The sequence below is a fragment of the Hemiscyllium ocellatum genome, chromosome 18 (genome assembly GCF_020745735.1).
Source record: "Hemiscyllium ocellatum isolate sHemOce1 chromosome 18, sHemOce1.pat.X.cur, whole genome shotgun sequence".
NCBI classification, from domain to species: domain Eukaryota; kingdom Metazoa; phylum Chordata; class Chondrichthyes; order Orectolobiformes; family Hemiscylliidae; genus Hemiscyllium; species Hemiscyllium ocellatum.
The window spans coordinates 58,357,691-58,378,886 of NC_083418.1; the positions used below are offsets into that span (position 1 = coordinate 58,357,691).

Consider the following 21,196-nt stretch of genomic DNA (forward strand, 5'->3'; position numbering starts at 1 on the left):
TCTGTGTATCTTGAAAAATCCTACATAATTTTATTCAAAGAAGTAAATGTAGACCTTTTGGATATCATATCGTAAACGGTGCATTTTGGACTACTGCCATTGTTTACCTTAAAGCATGCTCGACCACGAATCAAGGCATAAGGAATAGGTCCGTAATTCCTGGAATCAGTGGAATTTTGTAGATTGTCACCTTCTAACCAAACATGACCTTTTGGTACCTAAAGAGAAATATTTTATAAAAATATAAATATTTCAAGGTGCCAAGTATAACTGAAAAGTACATGGAAATGAAATTATTTGTGCTTGCTTGCCCGAAGATATTATAACACTGAAGCTCTTGTAACATGGCGAATAATGTTTCTGTAGTTCCAGGTTCAAGTGCCATTCTGCCTGACGGTCCCAAAAATAGTGTTAATACATGGGTAAAGATGTTTATTAGCAACCTGCAAATCCTTCCAACATACTTATGGCATGTGCTTAGAGCAGGTGGGATTCCTAGCTAGCCATGCCTGGTATGGAGTGGCTGTCCTCTAGCTATATGCTCTTGTTTCAGGACAGTAATCTGTTCCAGGAAAAATAAGCTACAGAAAACTGATGTAAATTGTTTTAATCGGCCTCATATAGGGTGTAGGTTTGCTTGCTGAGCTGCAGGTTTGATATCCAGATGTTTCATTACTGGCTAGGTAACATCATCAGTGGCGACCTCCAAGTGAAGCGAAGCTGTTGTCTCCTGCTTTCTATTTATATCTTTCTCCTGGATGGGGTTTGTGGTGATGTCATTTCCTGTTCGTATTCTGAGGGATTGAGAAACCCCTCAGAAACCCCATCCAGGAGAAAAATATAAATAGGAAGCAGGAGACAACAGCTTCGCTTCACTTGGATGATGTTACCTAGCCAGGTAATGAAACGTCTGGATATCAAACCTACAGCTCAGCGAGTAAACCTACACCCTAAACCTCAACCTGAGCTACAAACCTTCACAAACCTTGCGTCGGCCTCATATGTCTGTAGTTGTGGCAAGTTTTAATTCTATGATAACACTGTATGTATTCATAGCCTTGACAGTGGCATTTTCAAATTAGCTGCATGGATTGGGTGGTGCCTTCAGCATCAGCAGCAGCTAGGTCCCAACTTGCAACTGTTAGACTGTAAAATAATGACCTTGGATGCTGATAAACAAAGGACTGTACCTGATGAATCTACTGCTGAACATGTCAAGGAGGTGACCTTTAAGGCCATTTAATTCTCATGGAGCTTCTGCCCTTTTTTAAATGAGCATATAACCTTTTATGCTTCTAGTGGGGAAGGTGTTTCATTTACAGGCCATTCAGTTACCAGGCCTCGTCAGACTAACTGTTATTAGCAGTTGTTATTCTTCCACATCCAAGAAGAATTTAAGATAGAAGTCTCTTGTTCAAAAATTGCTGAAATTTCCTAAAATGACCAAGGAGCAACTTCACAAGGACAAGAACATGCTTGCGTATTAATTGCAATTCAATTTACACTTACTTATTATAATCATGTAATACCTTTTATTTTTAAGATATGCAGTATATTCTAGTTTCACTGGCCAAGGAAGGAAAGGCAACTCATACCATTACGGCAAGTATAGTTCAGATAGTTGATACAGCTAGAAAATTGTCATTTAATATTTTGAGTAGAAATCATGTTCTGTCATTAAACCTCATATCTTATTTGAAGTTCCAGTCATCTGAACTACCTTGTTTATAGTACAGTCTTGTATCTCTCATTGACAGTTGCAATAGAATCTGTGCGGCCAACTGACAGAGGAAAGGAGTTATAGAGGAACTCTTTACTATGCAGACTAACTTACTTTAGTACTTTGTATTTTGTTTGCAGAGGAGTGAATTACTGATGAATTTGTTGCCTCAAACTGCAACCATAATAGTCAACATTGATGTGTAGATTTCTCATTTGGAAGTTGTTACTTTTGTACAAATATATTAAGAACAAAATGCATTAAACAAGTTTAACCTGTGAACCCAGCTATCACAGTCTTATTTGTGTTTTGTTTTCTTTGCTCACAGATTCCATTTGAATTTCATGAGCATCTGAACTTGGGATAATGTCTCAGGAGAAGATAACTCATAACAAAAACAGTTGTTAAGAGTGGAAATTTGAGATGTCTCCAAATTAATGGGAATATTGATTTAAATATTTATATCTGGCTCTCCTAGACGCAATGAAACAGGCTCAGTTCAGCTCATAAGGACATACCTTTAGATACTGTTAGGTTAAAGCTACCCAATTAATCTGTTCAGAGTTTTGCAAAGTTGTGCGGTTTATATTTTTGTGCTCACTTTGGAAATACTTATTATAAAAGTCCACATTGAAGCTAACTTAGGTCAAATAGTAAACTGGTTTAAAAATCAAAATTAATTCTAAACTAATGATGATAGACATTTTTTTTGGAAGACAGGGTTATATCTTAAGACCACACTGGGAAGCTGAAGATTAAAATCCAGCTAACTGGCTGAGAATGCTTTACAAGAAGTGAATCAAACATATTTTTAGGAAAAATTTAAAATTTTTAATGGTGGGTATAAAATTCACAATAGGGCCAAATTGAACAGATAAGGATCGGAATGGATTGTGCACAGTAGTAACCCTGAAATAAGCAGGCCTTAGGTGATTCAATGTGTTGGTGTTTTGACAGGCTGCTTGCCTAAGCTGTTTGATCAGCGCTCTTAGTTACAGACAGTCCCATTTTCACCTGGGGTGCCTGGGAAAGATACTGAGCAAAAGCCAATAAGTCAACTCACAACAATTTTGCTCATCATCTGGTTCAAAGTGTGGTGACAGCAAACTTAATGTGTCTCAGCAATCAAGGAGTTGTTTGGTTAAAGACAAGCCCATGAGAAGGAGGAAGAAAAATGTGAAAGAAAAGTCATGTGAATAGAGTCAGAATTAATCAGTTTAGAACAGGAACCTGTGAAATAAAGACAGGATGGGTGCAATTGAGTAATATTTAACTACATTTTCTAAAATAGTGTTCATGATTATTCATTTTCCACAAGTATTATTCTTAATTGTTTTGCTGCTACTTTACTGAAGCTATTCACCTATGTCATAAAAATGCCTTACAAGCAAAGCTACTATTATTGGAAACTATTATCTCCAGGTTCACTTTTAAGGTGCCCAAAACAGAAAATATGTGAAATGTAAGTTCAAGGTGATGTTTTTCCAGCATGAATCTTCAGCATGAGCTCAGTTTTAAGCTTTTTCTGCAAGGAACAAGATGTAACCTTACACTCCTACTTTATGTGGCCTTTATGAAATTAGTAATAATAGGGCCATGATAGTGGGGAATTTCCTCCAACACTAGTTGGGTGCCGTTATTCCATAAAAGATTTAATGGGAAGGAATTCTTAAAATACATCCGGGACAGCTTTTAAAGCCAACACCTAGAAAACCCAATAAAGAGAAGGGGCAGTTCTGTATATAAATTGAAGATTTGTCATCTTTTGATTTGCTGAAGGGAAGTACATCCTTGTTTAAATACGGAAACCAAAACTACCCACAGTATTTCAGTGGAGTCTTTCCAAAACATTACAATTGAAGAATTTTTAAAAATATTATTACACCCAAATCCCTTTGGAATACCAGTTGCCTTCTTAATTGTTCACTGCATACAAATGTTTGTGTTCCTTGTTATGAGTACCTCAAATCCCTTTTAATATCAACATTTACAAGTTTCATCCCTTTTAAAAATATTGTGTATCTCTATTCTTACATCCAAAATAAATAGTGACACACCTCTCCACATCTTACTCCATCCTTGATGGTCATGCACTTAACATGTCTATACTTCTTTGCAGCCTCTCTGTGTCCTCCTCATACCTTGCAATCTGTCTAGATTTGTATCAACAGCAAACATAGATATATAACTGTCATTTTATAAAAGACAAAAATTTGAAAAAGCTGAGACCCCAGAATGGATCCCTGTGTCACTTCACCAATCCCTGCCTGCGATGTTGAATATTTTACCCTACCTTTTGCTTCCTGTCCATTGGGGCAATCCTCTATCAATGCTGCAATGTTACCCTCAGTTCAAAGAGCCTTTATTTAATGTATTAATCTTTGAGAAGCATATTATCAATGCCGTTGGAACTTCAAGTATACTACAGTTTAAACTTATACATTCATGGGATGTGGTTGTTGCTGTCTGGACCAATATTTATTGCCCATCCCCAGTTGTCCTTGAAAGTAGGGCCAAAAGACATGATAGCAGAGTGAGGAATTCATTCTATTGAACCTACTGTGTCATTCAATTAGTTCATGGTTGATCTGATATTCCACAATTCCACTTTCCTGCCTTTTTCCTACAATTCTTGATTAAACGTTTGTGGATGTTGCGCCAATTGTAATTTAAGGTGTTTCGTATGTGTATATTTTAATATCATTAACTTTCTGGATTTTTTTTAAAGCTTGAGAGTAACAACCTATCTTTGAAGAGAAAACTTTCAGTTTTACTTTTGGTTAGGGGATGTTTTGAAAAATTCTTAACTGAAGCTGTTATGGATGTATAAAGCAGTTGCTCCTGCAAAACTGAGAAGTTGTTTCGATTTGTTAACAATGGATAATCCCTGATCAAGGAGTTTCATAACAGATTCAGACCAGAAGTGTTAGAGTGAAATCCAAAAAATTAACTTGAAGCCGAGAGAGTTTAGGCTCGGGGTATGAAGTCTCCAGGAACAAACTATCAAATTCTGCAGATTGGGAGTTAAGTTACAATTACATGAAGCCTATAGAGATGATAAGAGAAAAAAATTCTCTCTGCTGTGAGTACTATAAAGGGGTGCTTTTGGGATCTGTAAAGGAATGTTTTCGGGATTCATGAGATTGTATTTTTATCATGGGTTTTTAAGTCTTTAAAGGTCTATTGTTTGCAAATTGATTTTTCATTTTTATTTTAATTTCTTTTGCATAATAAACTTCTGTTTTATTGTTAGAATCAAATCTGCAATTTTAGTGATTATGTTTCATTGAGAGACTACCTCGTTAAAACCAAAAATAAAAATAAAAATACGATCTGCCAAGCAAGATTTCAGTCTGGGCTCTGCCTTTTCCAGGAATAACATCAAATGGAATTGTAACACAAACGAGGAAGATTAGATTAGATTACTTTACATGTGGAAACAGGCCCTTCGGCCCAACAAGTCCACACCAACCCTCCGAAGAGAAACCCACCCAGACCCATTCCCCTACATTTACCCCTCCACCTAACACTACGGGCAATTTAGCATGGCCAATTCACCTAGCCTGCACATTTTTGGACTGTGGGAGGAAACCGGAGCACCCAGAGGAAACCCACCCAGACACGGGGGAGAATGTGCAAACTCCACACAGACAGTTGCCTGAGCGGGAATTGAACCTGGGTTTCTGGCGCTGTGAGGCAGCAGTGCTAACCATTGTGCCACCGTGCCCCTAAGCTTCTTGAGTGTTGTTGAACTGCACTCATTCATGCAACTGAGGAATATTCCATAACACTTCTGAGTTGTGACATGTAGCTGGTGGAAAGGCTTTGAGATGTTGCTGCAGAATTCTTAACCCGGGACTTGCTTGTGCAAACACGGTATTTACATGGCTATTCCAGTTCAGTTTCTGTCAACAGTAATACATAGGATGATGATAGTGGGATTTCAGCAATGACAATGTCTTACCTAGTTGATTTTAACCCAACTGCGAATCCCCTTGCAAGGATGCCTGTCTTGAAGAAGTTTTTCTCCTCTCTCCCCCCCACTGCCATGTTTGCCACCACTTCCGCCCCCACCAACGCCACTCACCTGCATTCTGCTGATATGCCCCCCACAGATCCCATTGTCACCATCCCTGCCTCCCAGAACCCTGAGGGGAACACCACCTCTGCTCATGACTCCACCCCCGTTCCCCCCACCACCACACCCACTCGTTACTGACTCCGCCTCATTCCCAGCTCCACACCCACACCAGATCCCAGCTCCCAGCCCTGCCAAATTTTCACCATTCCCCCTGACCTCCCCCTCACTGAGGACGAATGGTCAGTCTTCAGCAAAGGACTCACCTTCATCCCCCTCCACCCACGCATCAAGGAATTTAATACACGCTGTGACATCGAACACTTTTTCTACCGCCTCCGAGCTTACTTTCACAATCAGGACTCCTGTACACCGTCAGAGGACCCCTTCGCCCACCTCCAACACACTTCATCCACTTGAACACCCCGCGCTGGCCTATTACCCACCCTCGACCTCTTCATTTCCAACTGCCACCGGGACATTAATCGCCTCAACCTGTCTACCCCCCTCCCTCACTCCAACCTCTCACCCTCACAAGGCGCAGCCCTCCAATCCCTCTGCTCCAATCCCGACCTCACCATCATGCCAGCAGATAAAGGGGGCGCAGTGGTAGTCTGGTGCACTGACCTCTACACTGCTGAAACCAAACGCCAACTTGAGAACACGTCTTCCTACCGCTCCCTCAACCATGACCCCACCACCCATCACCAAACCATCATCTCCCAGACCATACAGAACCTCATCACCTCAGGGGATCTCCCACCCACAGCTTCCAACCTCATAGTCCGGGAACCCCGCAATGCCTGGTTCTACCTCCTTCCCAAGATCCACAAGCCTGACCACCCTGGTCAACCCATTGTCTCAGCATGCTCCTGCCCCACTGAACTCATTTCTACCTACCTCTACACTGTCCTATCCCCCTTAGTCCAGGAACTCCCCACATACGTTCAAGACACTACACATGCCCTCCACCTCCTCCAAGACTTCTGTTTCCCCGACCCCCAATGCCTCATCTTCACCATGTATATCCAATCCCTCTGCACCTCCATCCGCCATGACCAAGGCCTCCAAGCCCTCCGTTTCTTCCTCTCCTGACGTCCCAACAGTACCCTTCCACCGACACTCCCGTTCATCTGGCCAAACTGGTCCTCACCCTTAACAATTTCTCCTTCAAATCCTCCCACTTCCTCCAAACCAAAGGGGTAGCCATGGGCACCCGTATGGGCCCCAACTATGCCTGTCTCTTTGTTGGCTACGAAGAACAGTCCATCTTCATTAATTACACCGGCACCACTCCCCACGTCTTCCTCTGCTTCATTGATGACTGCATTGGTGCCACCTCATCCTCCCACAAGAACGTTGAGCAATTCATCAACTTCACCAGCACATTCCACCCTGACCTTAAATTTACCTGGACCATCTCTGACACCTTCCTCCCCTTCCTGGACCTCTCCATTAATAATGACTAACTTGACACCGACATTTTTTACAAACCCACCGATTCCCACAGCTACCTGGATTACATCCCTTCCCTCCCTACCTCCTGCAAAAATGCCATCTCGTATTCCCAATTCCTCTGCCATATCTGCTCCCAGGAGGACCAGTTCCACCACAGAACACACCAGGTGGCCTCGTTCTTTAGAGACCCCAATTTCCCTTCCCACGTGGTTAAAGATGCCCTCCAACGCATCTCATCCACATCCTGCACCCCCGCCCTCCGATCCCACCCCTCCAAGCGTAACAAGGGCAGAACACCCCGGTGCTCATCTTCCACCCTACCAACCTTCGCATAAACCAAATCATCCACCGGCATTTCTGCCACCTCCAAACGGACCCCACCACTAGGGGTATATTTCGCTCCCCACCCCTTTCCGCCTTCCGCAAAGACAGTTCCCTCCATGACTACCTGATCAGGTCCACGCCCCCCTACAACCCACCCTCCCATCCTGGCACCTTCCCCTGCCACCGCAGGAATTGCAAAACCTGCACCCACACCACCTCCCTCACCTCCATCCAAGACCCTATTTTACCTGCACTTCCACCAAGATCATTTATTGTATCCGTTGCTCCCGATGCGGTCTCCTCTTCATTGGGGAGACTGGACGCTTCCTAGCAGAATGTTTTAGGGAACATCTCTGGGACACCCGCACCAATCAACCACACCACCCTGTGCCCAAACATTTCAACTCCCCCTCCTACTCTGCCGAGGACATGGAGGTCCTGGGCCTCCTTCACTGCCACTCCCTCACCACCAGATGCCTGGAAGAAGAACGCCTCATCTTCCACCTCGGAACATTTCAACCCAAGGGCATCAATATGGACTTCAACAGTTTCCTCATTTCCCCTTCCCCCACCTCACCCCAGTTCCAAACTTCCAGCTCAGCACTGTCCCCATGACTTGTCCGGGCTTATCCCCGGCCTATCTCCTTTTCCACCTATCCACTCCACTCTCCCCTCGCCCCCGACCTATCACCTTCATCCCCTCCCCCACTCATCTATTGTACTCTATGCTACTTTCTCCCCACCTCCACCTTTTTCTCATTTATTTCTCCACCCTCCAGGCACTCTGCATGTAGTCCTGATGAAGGGCTTTTGCCCGAAATGTCGATTTTCCTGCTCCTCGGATGCTGCCTGAACTCTGTGCTTCTCCAGCACCACTCTAATCTAGACTTTGGTTTCCAGCATCTGCAGTCATTGTTTTTACCATAGAGATGTACAGCACAGAAACAGACCCTTCAGTCCAGCTCATCCATGCTGACCAGCTATCCCAACCCAATCTAGTCCCACCTGCCAGCACCTGGTCCATATCCCTCCAAACCCTTCCTATTCATATACCCATCCAGATGCCTTTTAAATGTTGCAATTGTATCAGCCTCCACCATCTCCTTTGGCAGCTCATTCCATACATGTACCACCCTCTGAGCGAAAAAGTTGTCCCTTTGGTCTCTTTTATATCTTTCCCCTCTCTCACCCTAAACCTATGCCCTCTAGTTCTGGACTCCCCGACCCCAGGGAAAAGACTTTGTCTATTTATCCTATCCATGCCCCTCAAGATTTTATAAATCTCTATAAGGTCACCTCTCAGCCTCCAACAGTCCAGGGAAAACAGCCCTAGCCTATTCAACCTCTCCCTATAGTTCAAATTCTCCAACCCTGGCAACATTCTTGTAAATCTTTTCTGAACCCTTTCAAGTTTCACAACATCTTTCCAATAGGAAGGAGACCAGAATTGCACATAATATTCCAACAGTTGCCGAACCAATGACCTGTACAGCCGTAACAAGACCTCCCAACTCCTTTACTCAATACTCTGACCAATAAAGGAAAGCATACCAAACGCCACCTTCTCAATCCTATCTACCTGCAACTCTACTTTCAAGGAGTTATGAACCTGCACTCCAAGGTCTGTTTGTTTAGCAACACACCATTAACAGTATAAGTCCTGCTAAGATTTGCTTTCCCAAAATGCAGCACCTCGCATTTATATAAATTAAATCCCATCTGACTCTTCTCAGCCCCTTTGATCAAGTTCCCGTTGTAATCTGAGGTAATCTTCTTCGCTGTCTACTACACCTCTAATTTTGGTGTCATCAGCAAACTTACTAGCTATACCTCTTATGCTCACATCCAAATCATTTATATAAATTGTCATTGTGTCTCAAGGAGTGATGATTAGATCCTGTCTTGCTGGAATTGGACATTGCTTGGCACTTGTGTGATGTGAATGTTACTTGCCACCTGTCAGCCCATACCCTGATATTGTTCAGGTCTTGTTACATTTAAACATAGACAACATCAGTATCTAAGGAATCACAAATGGTATTGAACATTGTGGAATCATCAACCTCACTTCTAGCCCAATGACAAAGGGAAGGTCATTGCTAAAACAGTTAAAAATAGTTGTTCCTAGGACACTATCTTGAGGAACTCCTGCAAATAAACCGCAAAGGTACTGAAGCTGAGTTGTATGACTTCCAACAACCACAATGATCTTCCTTTGTACTAGGTATGGCTCTGACCAGTGGAATGCTTTTCCCCCAGATTCCCATTTACTCTAGTTTAGTCAGGACTCCTATCAAGGTCAACCACTCTTACCACACCACTGGAGTTCAGTTCTTTTGTTTAAGTCTGACCAAGGTTTAATGAGATCAGGGTTTGTGACCCTGGCAGAACCCAAACTGAGCATCACTGAGCAGGTTAAAGTTAACCAAGTGTTATCGATACCATTGTTGATTACCCCTTCTATCAGTTTTCTGATGATCGAGAGCAGACTGCCAAAGTGGTAATTGGATTTTACTTTGTGGTTTGGTATATCTGAGTGACTTGCTAGGATATTGTGGAGTGTAGTTAAGAGTCAATTATATTGAGCTGTGGAGTCACATGTCAGCCAGGCAAGTAAGAATAGCAGACTTCCCTTGAAAGTAGGTTAGTAAACTGGGTACTCATAATTAAACTTTGATCATAAGTTCTTAAAAAATTCAAATTCTTCCATAGTGGAATTCAAACCAGGGTCCCCAAAACAGTACCTGGCTCTTTGGATTATTAGTTCTGCAGAAATAACACTACAACATTGCCAGATTTTAATCCCTTTAATCCTAATAATTTTTCTCTGCTAATGTTAATTACTCCCTCATAATCTTTGGCCCCATATAAGCCTTTATTTCTGGTATAATACTTGGGTTCTTGCTATGGAGTAATAATATTCCTCCTTCTGGACCAGGCACCCAATTCCAAGTCTTATCTTTTCCAGAGTTATGTCATAACATGTTTGAATGCGTTAACTAACCTGTGTCTTCTATCATGACAAAAACATATTTGTTCAATATATCTACCATTTCCTCATTCCCAATAATTACTCATGTCTCTGTGATCACTTTAGCTACTCTCACAGAATCCCTACTGTGCGCAGAGAGAGGCTATTTGGCCCATCGATTCTGCACCAACCCTCCAAAGAGCTATATAAATCTCTGAAGTTGTGATCAGTTTTGTTGGTTTTATTAGATTGTCAAAATGCAGCAGAGAACAAGACATCCTTACTTCCTGTCAAACTCAAGATTAAACTGACTGCAGAATCCACTGCACAGTAAAATTGACACTGGGACTATTAAGACCATGTGCACGCTCACCTCACCAGCTATGAATTACCTTCTGGTATTAATGGGTCAACAATAAATTGAATCTTTGATATGTTGTCTTTGAGTAGAAGGGAACTAGTACAATAACTTATAGTAAAGGTCCACATTAAATATTCATAGAACTAGATTTAAGCAGTAGGCGAGCTACAGCCATTATAAGTTGAGGTTCCTTTTTGCACTTGAAATGAATACCAGCAGTAGGAAACTGAGCATGTCCAAAAACGAGCAGTGCAGGGAATGATTTGCATGATGATCTATCACATCTCTTCCCTCACTATTCTACCTACATCCAAGAGGTTTTTTCCATCACTACACTGAGACATTTCCTCCTTAGAATATCCCTCATTGGCCACTTGTCATTCATTTCCTGTGAAATTATGATCATGCAATGGGACCCTCCATAAGGAAACTTAATGAGCCTGTCTGTTTTACTGGCAGATGCAGAACACCAAGTACTAATGGAGAAGTTGAGTTATGAAGACAATGTTGTCACTCGCAGATGAATTTTGTGAGCAGAATTTTAAGTGCCAATGCTAGTCAGAAAAGCAGACATTAAGTGAGGTTAGAGGGATTCCTTTATCATCAAGGAATCTTAGCAAAACTGGATCAAAGGGAATCAGTGGAGAACCCTCCAGTGGTTGGAGTAATATCCAGAAAAATGCTTCAATTGAGGCATTCAAAAGGATGATTATGTTGATAAAAATAATATTCAAGCACATGGGAAAAAGCAGGAAATTGGCACTAGATAATGGCTTGCAGGTGAAAAAATGTTGGTCCTAATGATCTCTTTCAGTGCCATGGAACGTATGTGATTCCTCTGTGACGCTGGTTGTTGGAAGTGAATGATCTCAGTCCAATGACATTGCTTCAGGAATGAGTCTCAATGTAGCATCCTAGGCCCAAACATATTCAGCTGCATCATTAATTAATTTTCTCTCCATCATAAGTTCAGAAGTGGGAATGTTTACTAATAATTGATTGCACAATGTTCAGCAACATTTAAGACTCCACAGATACTTAAGTAGCTCATGTTCATAAGCAGGCGTAAGTGTGGAGTACAGATACTGGAGATTAGAGTCAAGATTAGAGTGGTGCTGGAAATGCACAGCAGGTCAGGCAGCATCCGAGGAACAGGAAAAGCAATGTTTCGCAGGATCGGGCAGAATCAAAACATCGATATTCCTGCTTCTCGGATGCTGCCTGACCTGCTGTGCACTTCCAGCACCACTTTAATCTTGACCCATGTTGATAAGCAGCAAGGCTTGAACAACATCCAGCCATTGGCTGGTAGATCATAAGTAATATTCATGCTACACAGTGCCACACAATGACCATCTCATTCAGAAAAATCTTAACCATAGTTGCTTGACATTCAATGGCATTAACATTGCTGAATTCTCTACTTAACAACATTCTTGACATCATCATTGACCCAGAAGCTGAACTGGACCAGCCAAATTGTAACATGAGGTCAGAGGCTGGGAATTTACGGTATGTGATGTAAAATGTGTGATTAATATATGTTTTTAAGATCATTACTTTGGAATTTGGATTTTAAACTAGTGGCTTTGAGTTTTTCTCTGTGTCTATGAAGGTGGTTAATGATTAATTTTTAAGACCTTGGTTTGATTAAAAAACATAGTGTTAGAGATTGTTTTTGGAGGCTAATGAGAAATTGTGAACACAGCGTTTTTAGGGGTGAACAAAGTAAATAGTGTAGTCCATTAGACTTCAGATAATATATGCAGTGGGGGTTTTTTGGCTTAAGGGAAACAGCCACAGCTTGAAGAAGTCAGCTTACGGTTCAGCTTTGCAGAAATCCGAGTTGAGCTGGATGTGAACAATTTTGCCTGAAGAAACTAGATAGTTTAGGGCTGTTAAGAAATAGGTTATTATTGTGAAAGAGTTTATCTTTAATGTTCCAGATAGAAATGTTTCATTAATACCCTGAAGAGGTTATTTGAGGCTGAGAACGTCTAAATTCTATTGTGTGAATACTCAACAAATAGACCATCAGATTCTCAGTCTAAATTAGTTTAGTTAAGTTGAGCCCTATAGATATGATAAGGAAGGAACTCTCTCTGGTGTCAATACTGTAAAGGGGTGCTGTTGGAATTAATGGTATTGTACTTTACTGTGTTTCATAATCTTTAAACCTGTGTTATATGTAAATAGTTTGTTCTTTATCTTCATTTCTTTTTTATAATAAGTTTTTGTATTAAAAGTAAAAGACCATCTTGTTAAAAAAAGGAACAAAATATGATCTGTCAAGCTAGATTTTCATTCTGGATCTGACTTGTCCATTAATAACATCAGCTGGGATCCAAACAAGTGAGTTACCTATTCACAGCAGTATAATAGAATACTTTCTGCCTGCCTGGATAATTGCTTCCCTAACGGCACTGAAGAAGCTCAACACCATCCAGGATAAAGAAGCCTGTTAGAGAGGCATCCCTAAATTGACTCCCTCCAACTTTGATGAAGTGATCTGTACCAATGGGAAGATAGACTGCAGAAATACATCAAGGTTCCTTCAATAGCACCTTCCAAATTTGTGACTTCCGACAACTAGAAGGTCAAGGGCAGATGCATGGGAACACCACTACTTGCAGTTTCTCCACAAAGCAACATAACATCCTGACTTGGAACTGTGTCACCATTCCTCCAGTGTCACTGGGTCAAAATCGTGGAACTCCTTTCTTAACAGCACTGTAGGTGTACCAACATCGGCCCGTGCCTCTTCTCTCCCCCGCCACCCCTATTTATTGCAGCAGTCTAACAAAGGAGCGCATCATCACTTTCTCAAGGAAAATTAGGGAGAGGCAATGAATGCTGGTCTAGCAGAGATGCCACCATCCCATGCTTGACTAATGTCCTTTAGGGAAGAAAACTACTGCTCATATCCAATCTGGATAATTAGGAATTGGCAATAAATACTGGCCTGGCCAGTGACACCCATATCATGTGAATGAATAATAAAAAAACCCTCCAAATTCATCTCAATAAGTGGAAAATAAGTGGAAGAGGCAAGTGTGACCCATATTCTTTTTTAAACAAAGTAGGGGAGACTAAACTGATTGATGTGAATGCCTAATTACCATATTTGTTTTTAGGATAAAAATTTCTCCAATAATTCACCTTTTGTCGATCTTCATTACCTTTGTTTACTCTGGCACTTTCCTCTGATTTGTTCAGGGAAGACACAGTTTTGTCTAGTATGTTGTCTCCCTGTCATGCTAATAGTATAGCAACAAAACAGTTAGATGAGAAAAGACTGTCTAACAGAAGTGCAACTGCAAAGTACTTGCACTTTAAAAATATGAGAGATGAACAAAGAGTAAATGGATTCCGGAACAAGAATAGAACAATATCAACAAAAAAAAACTTCTTGGAAAACATTTTCTCCAATCCCCTCCACTGTTCTCGACTCAATGGGACTATTTTCTCATGGTTCCATTCTTATCTATCTAATCATAGGCTGAAAATGACTTGTGATGCCTTCTATTACCTACAATGCTCACCTATGTCAAATCTGTGTCTGTCCTTGGAAACACCATCCAAAAGCAAATACATTAATTTTCATATGTAGACTGATGCCACCAGTTCTACCTCAACAACACCATTCTCAATTCCTCTAATAATGCTAAATGTTCTGACTTCTTACTGGATATCCAGAACTGAATGAGCAGAAATTTATTCCAAATAAATACAGGGATGACTGAATCAACTATTTTTGGTTCTCTGCTCCCAAAATACCGATTCCATCAATGTCCCTGCTAAAAGTCAAAGATTAAGCCAGAACATTTGCAACTTGAAGTGACATTTTTCCAAGACTAGCTTCTGACATCATATTAGTGCAATTTCTAAGTCTGCCTTTTTCCATCTTCATGGACTACTTGACTTCACCCTGTCTTAGCTATCTGCCGCTGAAACTCTCATCCATGTCTTTGCTATGTCTAAACTTGATTATTCTTATGCCTCCTTTGTGGGCCTCCAACATTCTATCTTTTGTAAATTCAAGGTCTTCTGAGCGTCTACATTCTATGCCTTAACTCACAGCAAGTCCACTTCCCCATGCTTGATGACATTCACTGTCAAGCAATGGCTTCATATTAAAGTTCTTATTATTATGAAGTCCTTCCAAGATCTTGCCCTCACTATCTTTGTAGTCTCCCACAATGCTCCAAGATATGTGCAGTCCTCTAATTCTAGCTTCTTATGTATTCACAGTCATAATTGCTGCAATACTGGTGGTCATGCCTTCAGTTGCCCAGGTCCCAAGCTGTATGATGCTTTGTCTTCAAATCTTCACCTCTCCATCTCACTCTTGATTCTGTAACATACTAGAGTCACAGAGATGTACAGCATGGAAACAGACCCTTCGGTCCAACCTGTCCATGCCGACCAGATATCTCAACCCAATCTAGTCCCACCTGCCAGCACCCGGCCCAGATCCCTCCAAACCCTTCCAATTCATATACCCATCCAAATGCCTCCTAAATGTTGCAATTGTACCAGCCTCCACCACTTCCTCTGGTAACTCATTCCATACACGTACCACCATCTGCGTGAAAAAGTTGCCCCTTAGGTCTCTTTTATATCTTTCCCCTCTCACCCTAAATCTATGCCCGCTAGTTCTGTTCTCCCTGACCCCAGGGAAAATACTTTGTCTATTTATCCTATCCATGCCCCTCATAATTTTGTAAACCTCTATAATGTCACCCCTCAGCCTCCGATGCTCCAGGGAAAACAGCCCCAGCCTGTTCAGCCTCCCCCTGTAGCTCAGATCCTCTAACCCTGGCAACATCCTTGTAAATCTTTTCTGAACCCTTTCAAGTTTCACAACATCTTTCCAATAGGAAGGAGACCAGAATCGCATGCAATATTCCATCAGTGGCCTAACCAATGTCCTGTACAGTCGCAACATAACCTCCCTGTACTCAATACTCTGACCAATAAAGGAAAGCATACCGAATGCCTTCTTCACTATCCTAGCCACCTTCGACTCCACTTTCAAGAAGTCATGAACCTGCACTCCAAGGTCTCTTTGTTCAGCAACACTCCCTAGGACCTTACCTTTACGTGTATGAGTCCTGCTAAGATTTGCTTTCCCAAAATGCAGCACCTCACATTTATCTGAATTAAACTCCATCTGCCACTTCTCAGCCCATTGGCCCATCTGGTCTAGATCCTGTTGTAATCTGAGGTAACCCTCTTCGCTGTCCACTACACCTTCCATCTTGGTGTCATCTGCAAACTTACTAACTGTACCTCTTATGCTCGCATCCAAATCATTTATGTAAATGACAAAAAGTAGTGGATTCAGCACCGATCCTTGTGGGACTCCACTGGTCACAGGCCTCCAGTCTGAAAATCAACTCTCCACCACCACCCTCTGTCTTCTACCTTTGAGCTAGTTCTGTATCCAAATGGCTAGTTCTCCCTATATTCCATGAGATCTAACCTTGCTAATCAGTGTCCCATGGGGAACCTTGTCGAACGCCTTACTGAAGTCCATATAGATCACATCTATTGCTCTGCCCTCATCAATCTTCTTTGTTACTTCTTCAAAAAACTCAATCAAGTTTGTGAGACATGATTTCCCACACAGAAAGCGATGTTGATTATCCTGAATCAGTCCTTGCCTTTCCAAATACATGTACATCCTGTCACTCAAGATTCCCTCCAACAACTTGCCCACCACCAAGGTCAGGTTCACGGGCCTATAGTTCCCTAGCTTGTCTTTACCGCCCTTCTTAAACAGTGGCACCATGTTTGCCAACCTCCAGTCTTCCGGCACCTCCATGTGACTATCGATGATACAAATATCTCAGCAAGAGGCCCAGCAATCACTTCTCTAGCTTCCCACAGAGTTCCCGGGTACACCTGATCAGGTCCTGGGGATTTATCCACCTTTAACCGTACCAAGACATCCAGCACATCCTCCTTTGTAATCTGGACATTTTGCAAGATGTCACCATCTATTTCTGTACAGTCTATATCTTCCATATCCTTTTCCACAGTAAATACTGAAGCAAAATATTCATTTAGTATCTCCCCCATTTTCTGTAGCTCCACACAAAGGCCGCCTAGCTGATCTTTGAAGGGCCCTATTCTCTCCCTAGTTACCCCTTTGTCCTTAATATATTTGTAAAAACCCTTTGGATTCTCCTTAATTCTATTTGCCAAAGCTATCTCATGTCCCCGTTTTGCCCTCCTGATTTCCCTCTTAAGTATACTCCTACTTTCTTTATACTCTTCAAAGGATTCACTCGATCTATCTTGTCTATACCTGACATATGCTTTCTTCTTTTTCTCAACCAAACCCTAAATTTCTTTCGTCATCCAGCATTCCCTATAACTACCAGCCTTCCCTTTCACCCTGACAGGAATATACTTTCTCTTGATTCTTGCTATCTCATTTCTGAAGGATTCCCATTTTCCAGCCGTCCCTTTACCTGCGAACATCTGCCTCCAATCAGCTTTCGAAAGTTCTTGCCTAATAACGTCAAAATTAGAACTTCAACTTTTAGATCTGCTCTATCCTTTTCCATCACTATTTTAAAATGAATAGAATTATGGTCGCTGGCCCCAAAGTGCTCCCCCACTGATACCTCAGTCACCTGCCCTGCCTTATTTCCCAAGAGTAGGTCAAGTTTTGCACCTTCTGTAGTAGGTACATCCACATACTGAATCAGAAAATTGTCTTGTACACACTTAATAGATTCCTCTCCATCTAAACCTTTAACACTATGGCAGTCCCAGTCGATGTTTGGAAAGTTAAAATCCCCTACCATACCACCCTGTTATTCTTACAGATAGCTGAGATCTCCTTACAAGTTTGCTTCTCAATTTCCCTCTGACTATTGAGGGGTCTATAATACAATCCCAATAAGGTGATCATCCTTTCTTATTTCTCAGTTCCACCAAAATAACTTCCTTGGATGTATTTCCGGGAATATCCTCCCTCAGCACAGCTGTAATGCTATCCCTTATCAAAAATGCCACTCCCCCACCTCTCTTGCCTCCCTTTCTATCCTTCCTGTACCATTTGTAACCTGGAACATTAAGCTGCCAATCCTGCCCATCCCTGAGCCATGTTTCCATTATTGCTATGATATCCCAGTCCCATGTTCCTAACCATGCCCTAAGTTCATCTGCGTTCCCTGTTAGGCCCCTTGCATTGAAATAAGTGCAGTTTAATTTATTAGTCCTACCAGCCTGCCCTGACTGTTTGACTCACTTCTGTTCTCAGCTGTACCCGTCTCAGATCGATCTCTTTCCTCACTATCTCCCTGGGTCCCACCCCCTCCACCTTACTAGTTTAAATCCTCCCAAGCAGTTCTATCAAATTTCCCTGCCAGTATATTGGCCCCCTTCCAATTTAGGTGCAATCCGTCCTTCTTGTACAATCTTCCCAAAAGAAATTCCAATGATCCAAAAATGTGAATCCTTCTCACATACACCAGCTCCTCAGCCGTGCATTCATCTGCTCTATCCTCCTATTCCTGCCCCCACTAGCTCATAGCACTGGGAGTAATCCAAATATTACTACACTTGAGGGCCTTCTTTTTAAATTTCTGCCTAACTCTTTGTAAACTCCTTCAGAATCTCAACTTTTTCCCTTCCTGTGTCGTTCTTTCCAATGTGGACAATGACCTCCTGCTGGCCCCTCTCCCCCGTGAGAACATTCTGCACCCTCTCTGAGACATCCTTGATCCTGGCACCAGGGAAACAACACACCATTCTGCTTTTTCTCTGCTGGCCACAGAAACGTCTGTCTGTACCTCTGACTACAGAATCCTCTAACACAATTGACCTCTTGGAAGCTGACGTACCCCTCGTTGCATTAGAGTCAGTCTCAATACCAGAAACTTGGCTGTTCGTACTCCATTCCCTGAGAATCCATCACCCCCTACATTTTCCAAAACAGCATACTTGTTTGAAATGGGTATATCCACAAGAGACTCCTGTTCTAGTTGCCTACCTCTCTTGCCCTTCCTGGAGTTAACCCCTCTATGTGACTGTATCTGAGACTTTCCCCCCTTCCTATAACTGCCATCCATCACATACTGTTGCTGTTGCAAATTCCTCATCGCTTCTATCTGTCTCTCCAACTGATCCACTTGATCTGATAAGATTCGCATCCAACAGCATTTATGGCAGATATAATCCGCAGTAACCCTTAAACTCTCTTTAAACTCCCACATCTGACAAGAAGTACATATCACTGCAAAGGCCATTTTTGCTCCTTCACAATCTACACACCCAGAAAATAACACTGGCTTAGTAAGACTGCACCTGATTGAGTGTGGCATCATGGCGTTCTTGTGTAAAACTGAAATCAACACAAATTGAAGGATAACTCTCCACTAGTTAGAGTCATATCTTACATAAAAGAAAATGGTTATGGTTGTTGAAGATCAGTATTCTCAAGTCCAGGAAATCTTTGCAGGAGTCCCCCAAGGTAGTTTCCAAAGTATAACCATCTTGAACTGTTTGATCATTGACCTCCCTTCTATTGTAAGGTAACAAAACGGTATGCTGTTTAATGACTACACAATGTTCAGCACCACTCGTAATTCCTAAGGCATTGAAACAGTCCATGCCCAATTACAGCAAGACCTGGACAATATCCAGGTTTGGGCTGACAAATGACAAGTAACATTGAGCCATACAAGGACCATACAATAACCATCACCAACAAGAGAGAATCTAATCATTTTCATTACAGCATTGAAACTGTAGCATCAACATCTTGGGGGTTAGCGTTGATAAGTAAAGAATTGGACTAGCAATATAAGTGCTATGGTTACAAGAGCAGGTCGGAGGCTAGCAACTCACCTTCTGATTCCCCAAAATCATCCGGCATCTATTTGGCACAAGTTAAGAATATGATGGAACACTCCCACTTGCCTGGACATGCTAACATTGACAGCATCCAGAACAAAGCTTGATTGACACCACATCCACAAATATTCATTCTCTCCATCATCGATGCTCAGTAGTAGCAGTGTATATCACTGCACAAATTCACGAAGGTTTCTTAGAGAGAGCAGAACAAGCCCCTGAACACTACTATTTAGATGGACGAGGGCATCAGACATATGGAAGTACTACCACTTGCAAATTCCCTTCCAGGCCACTCATCATCCCGACTTGGAAATATATCACTGTTCTTCAATGTTGCTGGATCAAAATCCTCAGACTTCCTCCCAAACGGCATTGTGGATGTACCTACAGTGCATGGATTCCAGCAGTTCAAGCAGGCAGCTCTCAACGACCTTCTCAAGGGCAAATACGAGTGAGCAGTAAATACAGGCCGAGTCAGCAACACCCACTTTGCATCAATGAGTAGAAAAATAAAAAAAAACCTTTTTGACTAAGCTTTTGGTTATCTGACTTCATTAACTCCTTTGTGGAAATATTGATATCATAATTTGTTTTATTGTGAAGTCCAGGTATTCCCAGTTTACGAACGTTTGATTTCAAGTGATCGTATTTTCAAACAAGACCCTCAATGGGGTGTACTGGCAAAGATTTCCTCATACTTATGAATGGTTATTTTATATTGTCCTGTATTGTGTTCAATTTGCTAATGTGCTCAAGAACAGAATCCATTACAACCTGGAAGCTGCCTTTTTTACATTAAAGGAAATATGCAAATAAAGCTGTCAATTATTTTAGAATCGATATGAATGGCTTGGATGAAGATCCATAGGTTTGGCTGAAAGCTTTCTGATAATACAAAGGTAGGAAAGTAAGCTGTGAAAAGGACATAAGGAGGCTGCAAAAGACAAACATATAATTTAAATGATGACTGATTGCAGAGCTCTGAGATGCGAAGGGATCTGGGTGTCTTAGTTGATTAATTGAATAAGATCAGTAAGCAGATACATCAAGTAATTAGGAAAGCTAATAGAATGTTATTGTTTATTGTGAGGGAATTTGAATGTAAATTAGAGTGGTTACACATTAGTTATTCTTGGCATGGTGAGACCAGAGCTAGAGTATTGTGTTCAGGATTGGTCTCCTTTAACGAAAGAAAATGCATTTGAGGCAGTTCAGAGAAGTTTACCAGATTAATAAAAGAAATAGGTAGTTTGTTTTATGAGGGAAGGGTAAACAGGCTAAGCTTCTATCATCTGAAGTTTTGAAAATTAAGAGGCAACCTGATTGAAACATATAAGATTCTGAGGGATCTTGGAAGGGTTGATGTGGAGAGAATGTTTTCACTTGAGGGAGAATCTAGACTAGGGCTCA

The 21,196-nt window shown here is 41.7% G+C and overlaps 1 protein-coding gene across 3 annotated transcripts in view; it reads right to left on the minus strand.

Moving 5' to 3' along the window:
• The window catches only part of immp1l (inner mitochondrial membrane peptidase subunit 1), a 164,143-nt gene that overhangs the window by 1,779 nt on the left and 141,168 nt on the right, over positions 1 to 21,196 (minus strand). For all 3 annotated transcript variants that reach the window (XM_060839051.1, XM_060839050.1, XM_060839049.1), the window contains one exon: positions 108 to 218. In XM_060839051.1, the coding sequence (XP_060695034.1) occupies positions 108 to 218 (111 nt within the window). The remainder of the gene's footprint in view (positions 1 to 107; positions 219 to 21,196) is intronic.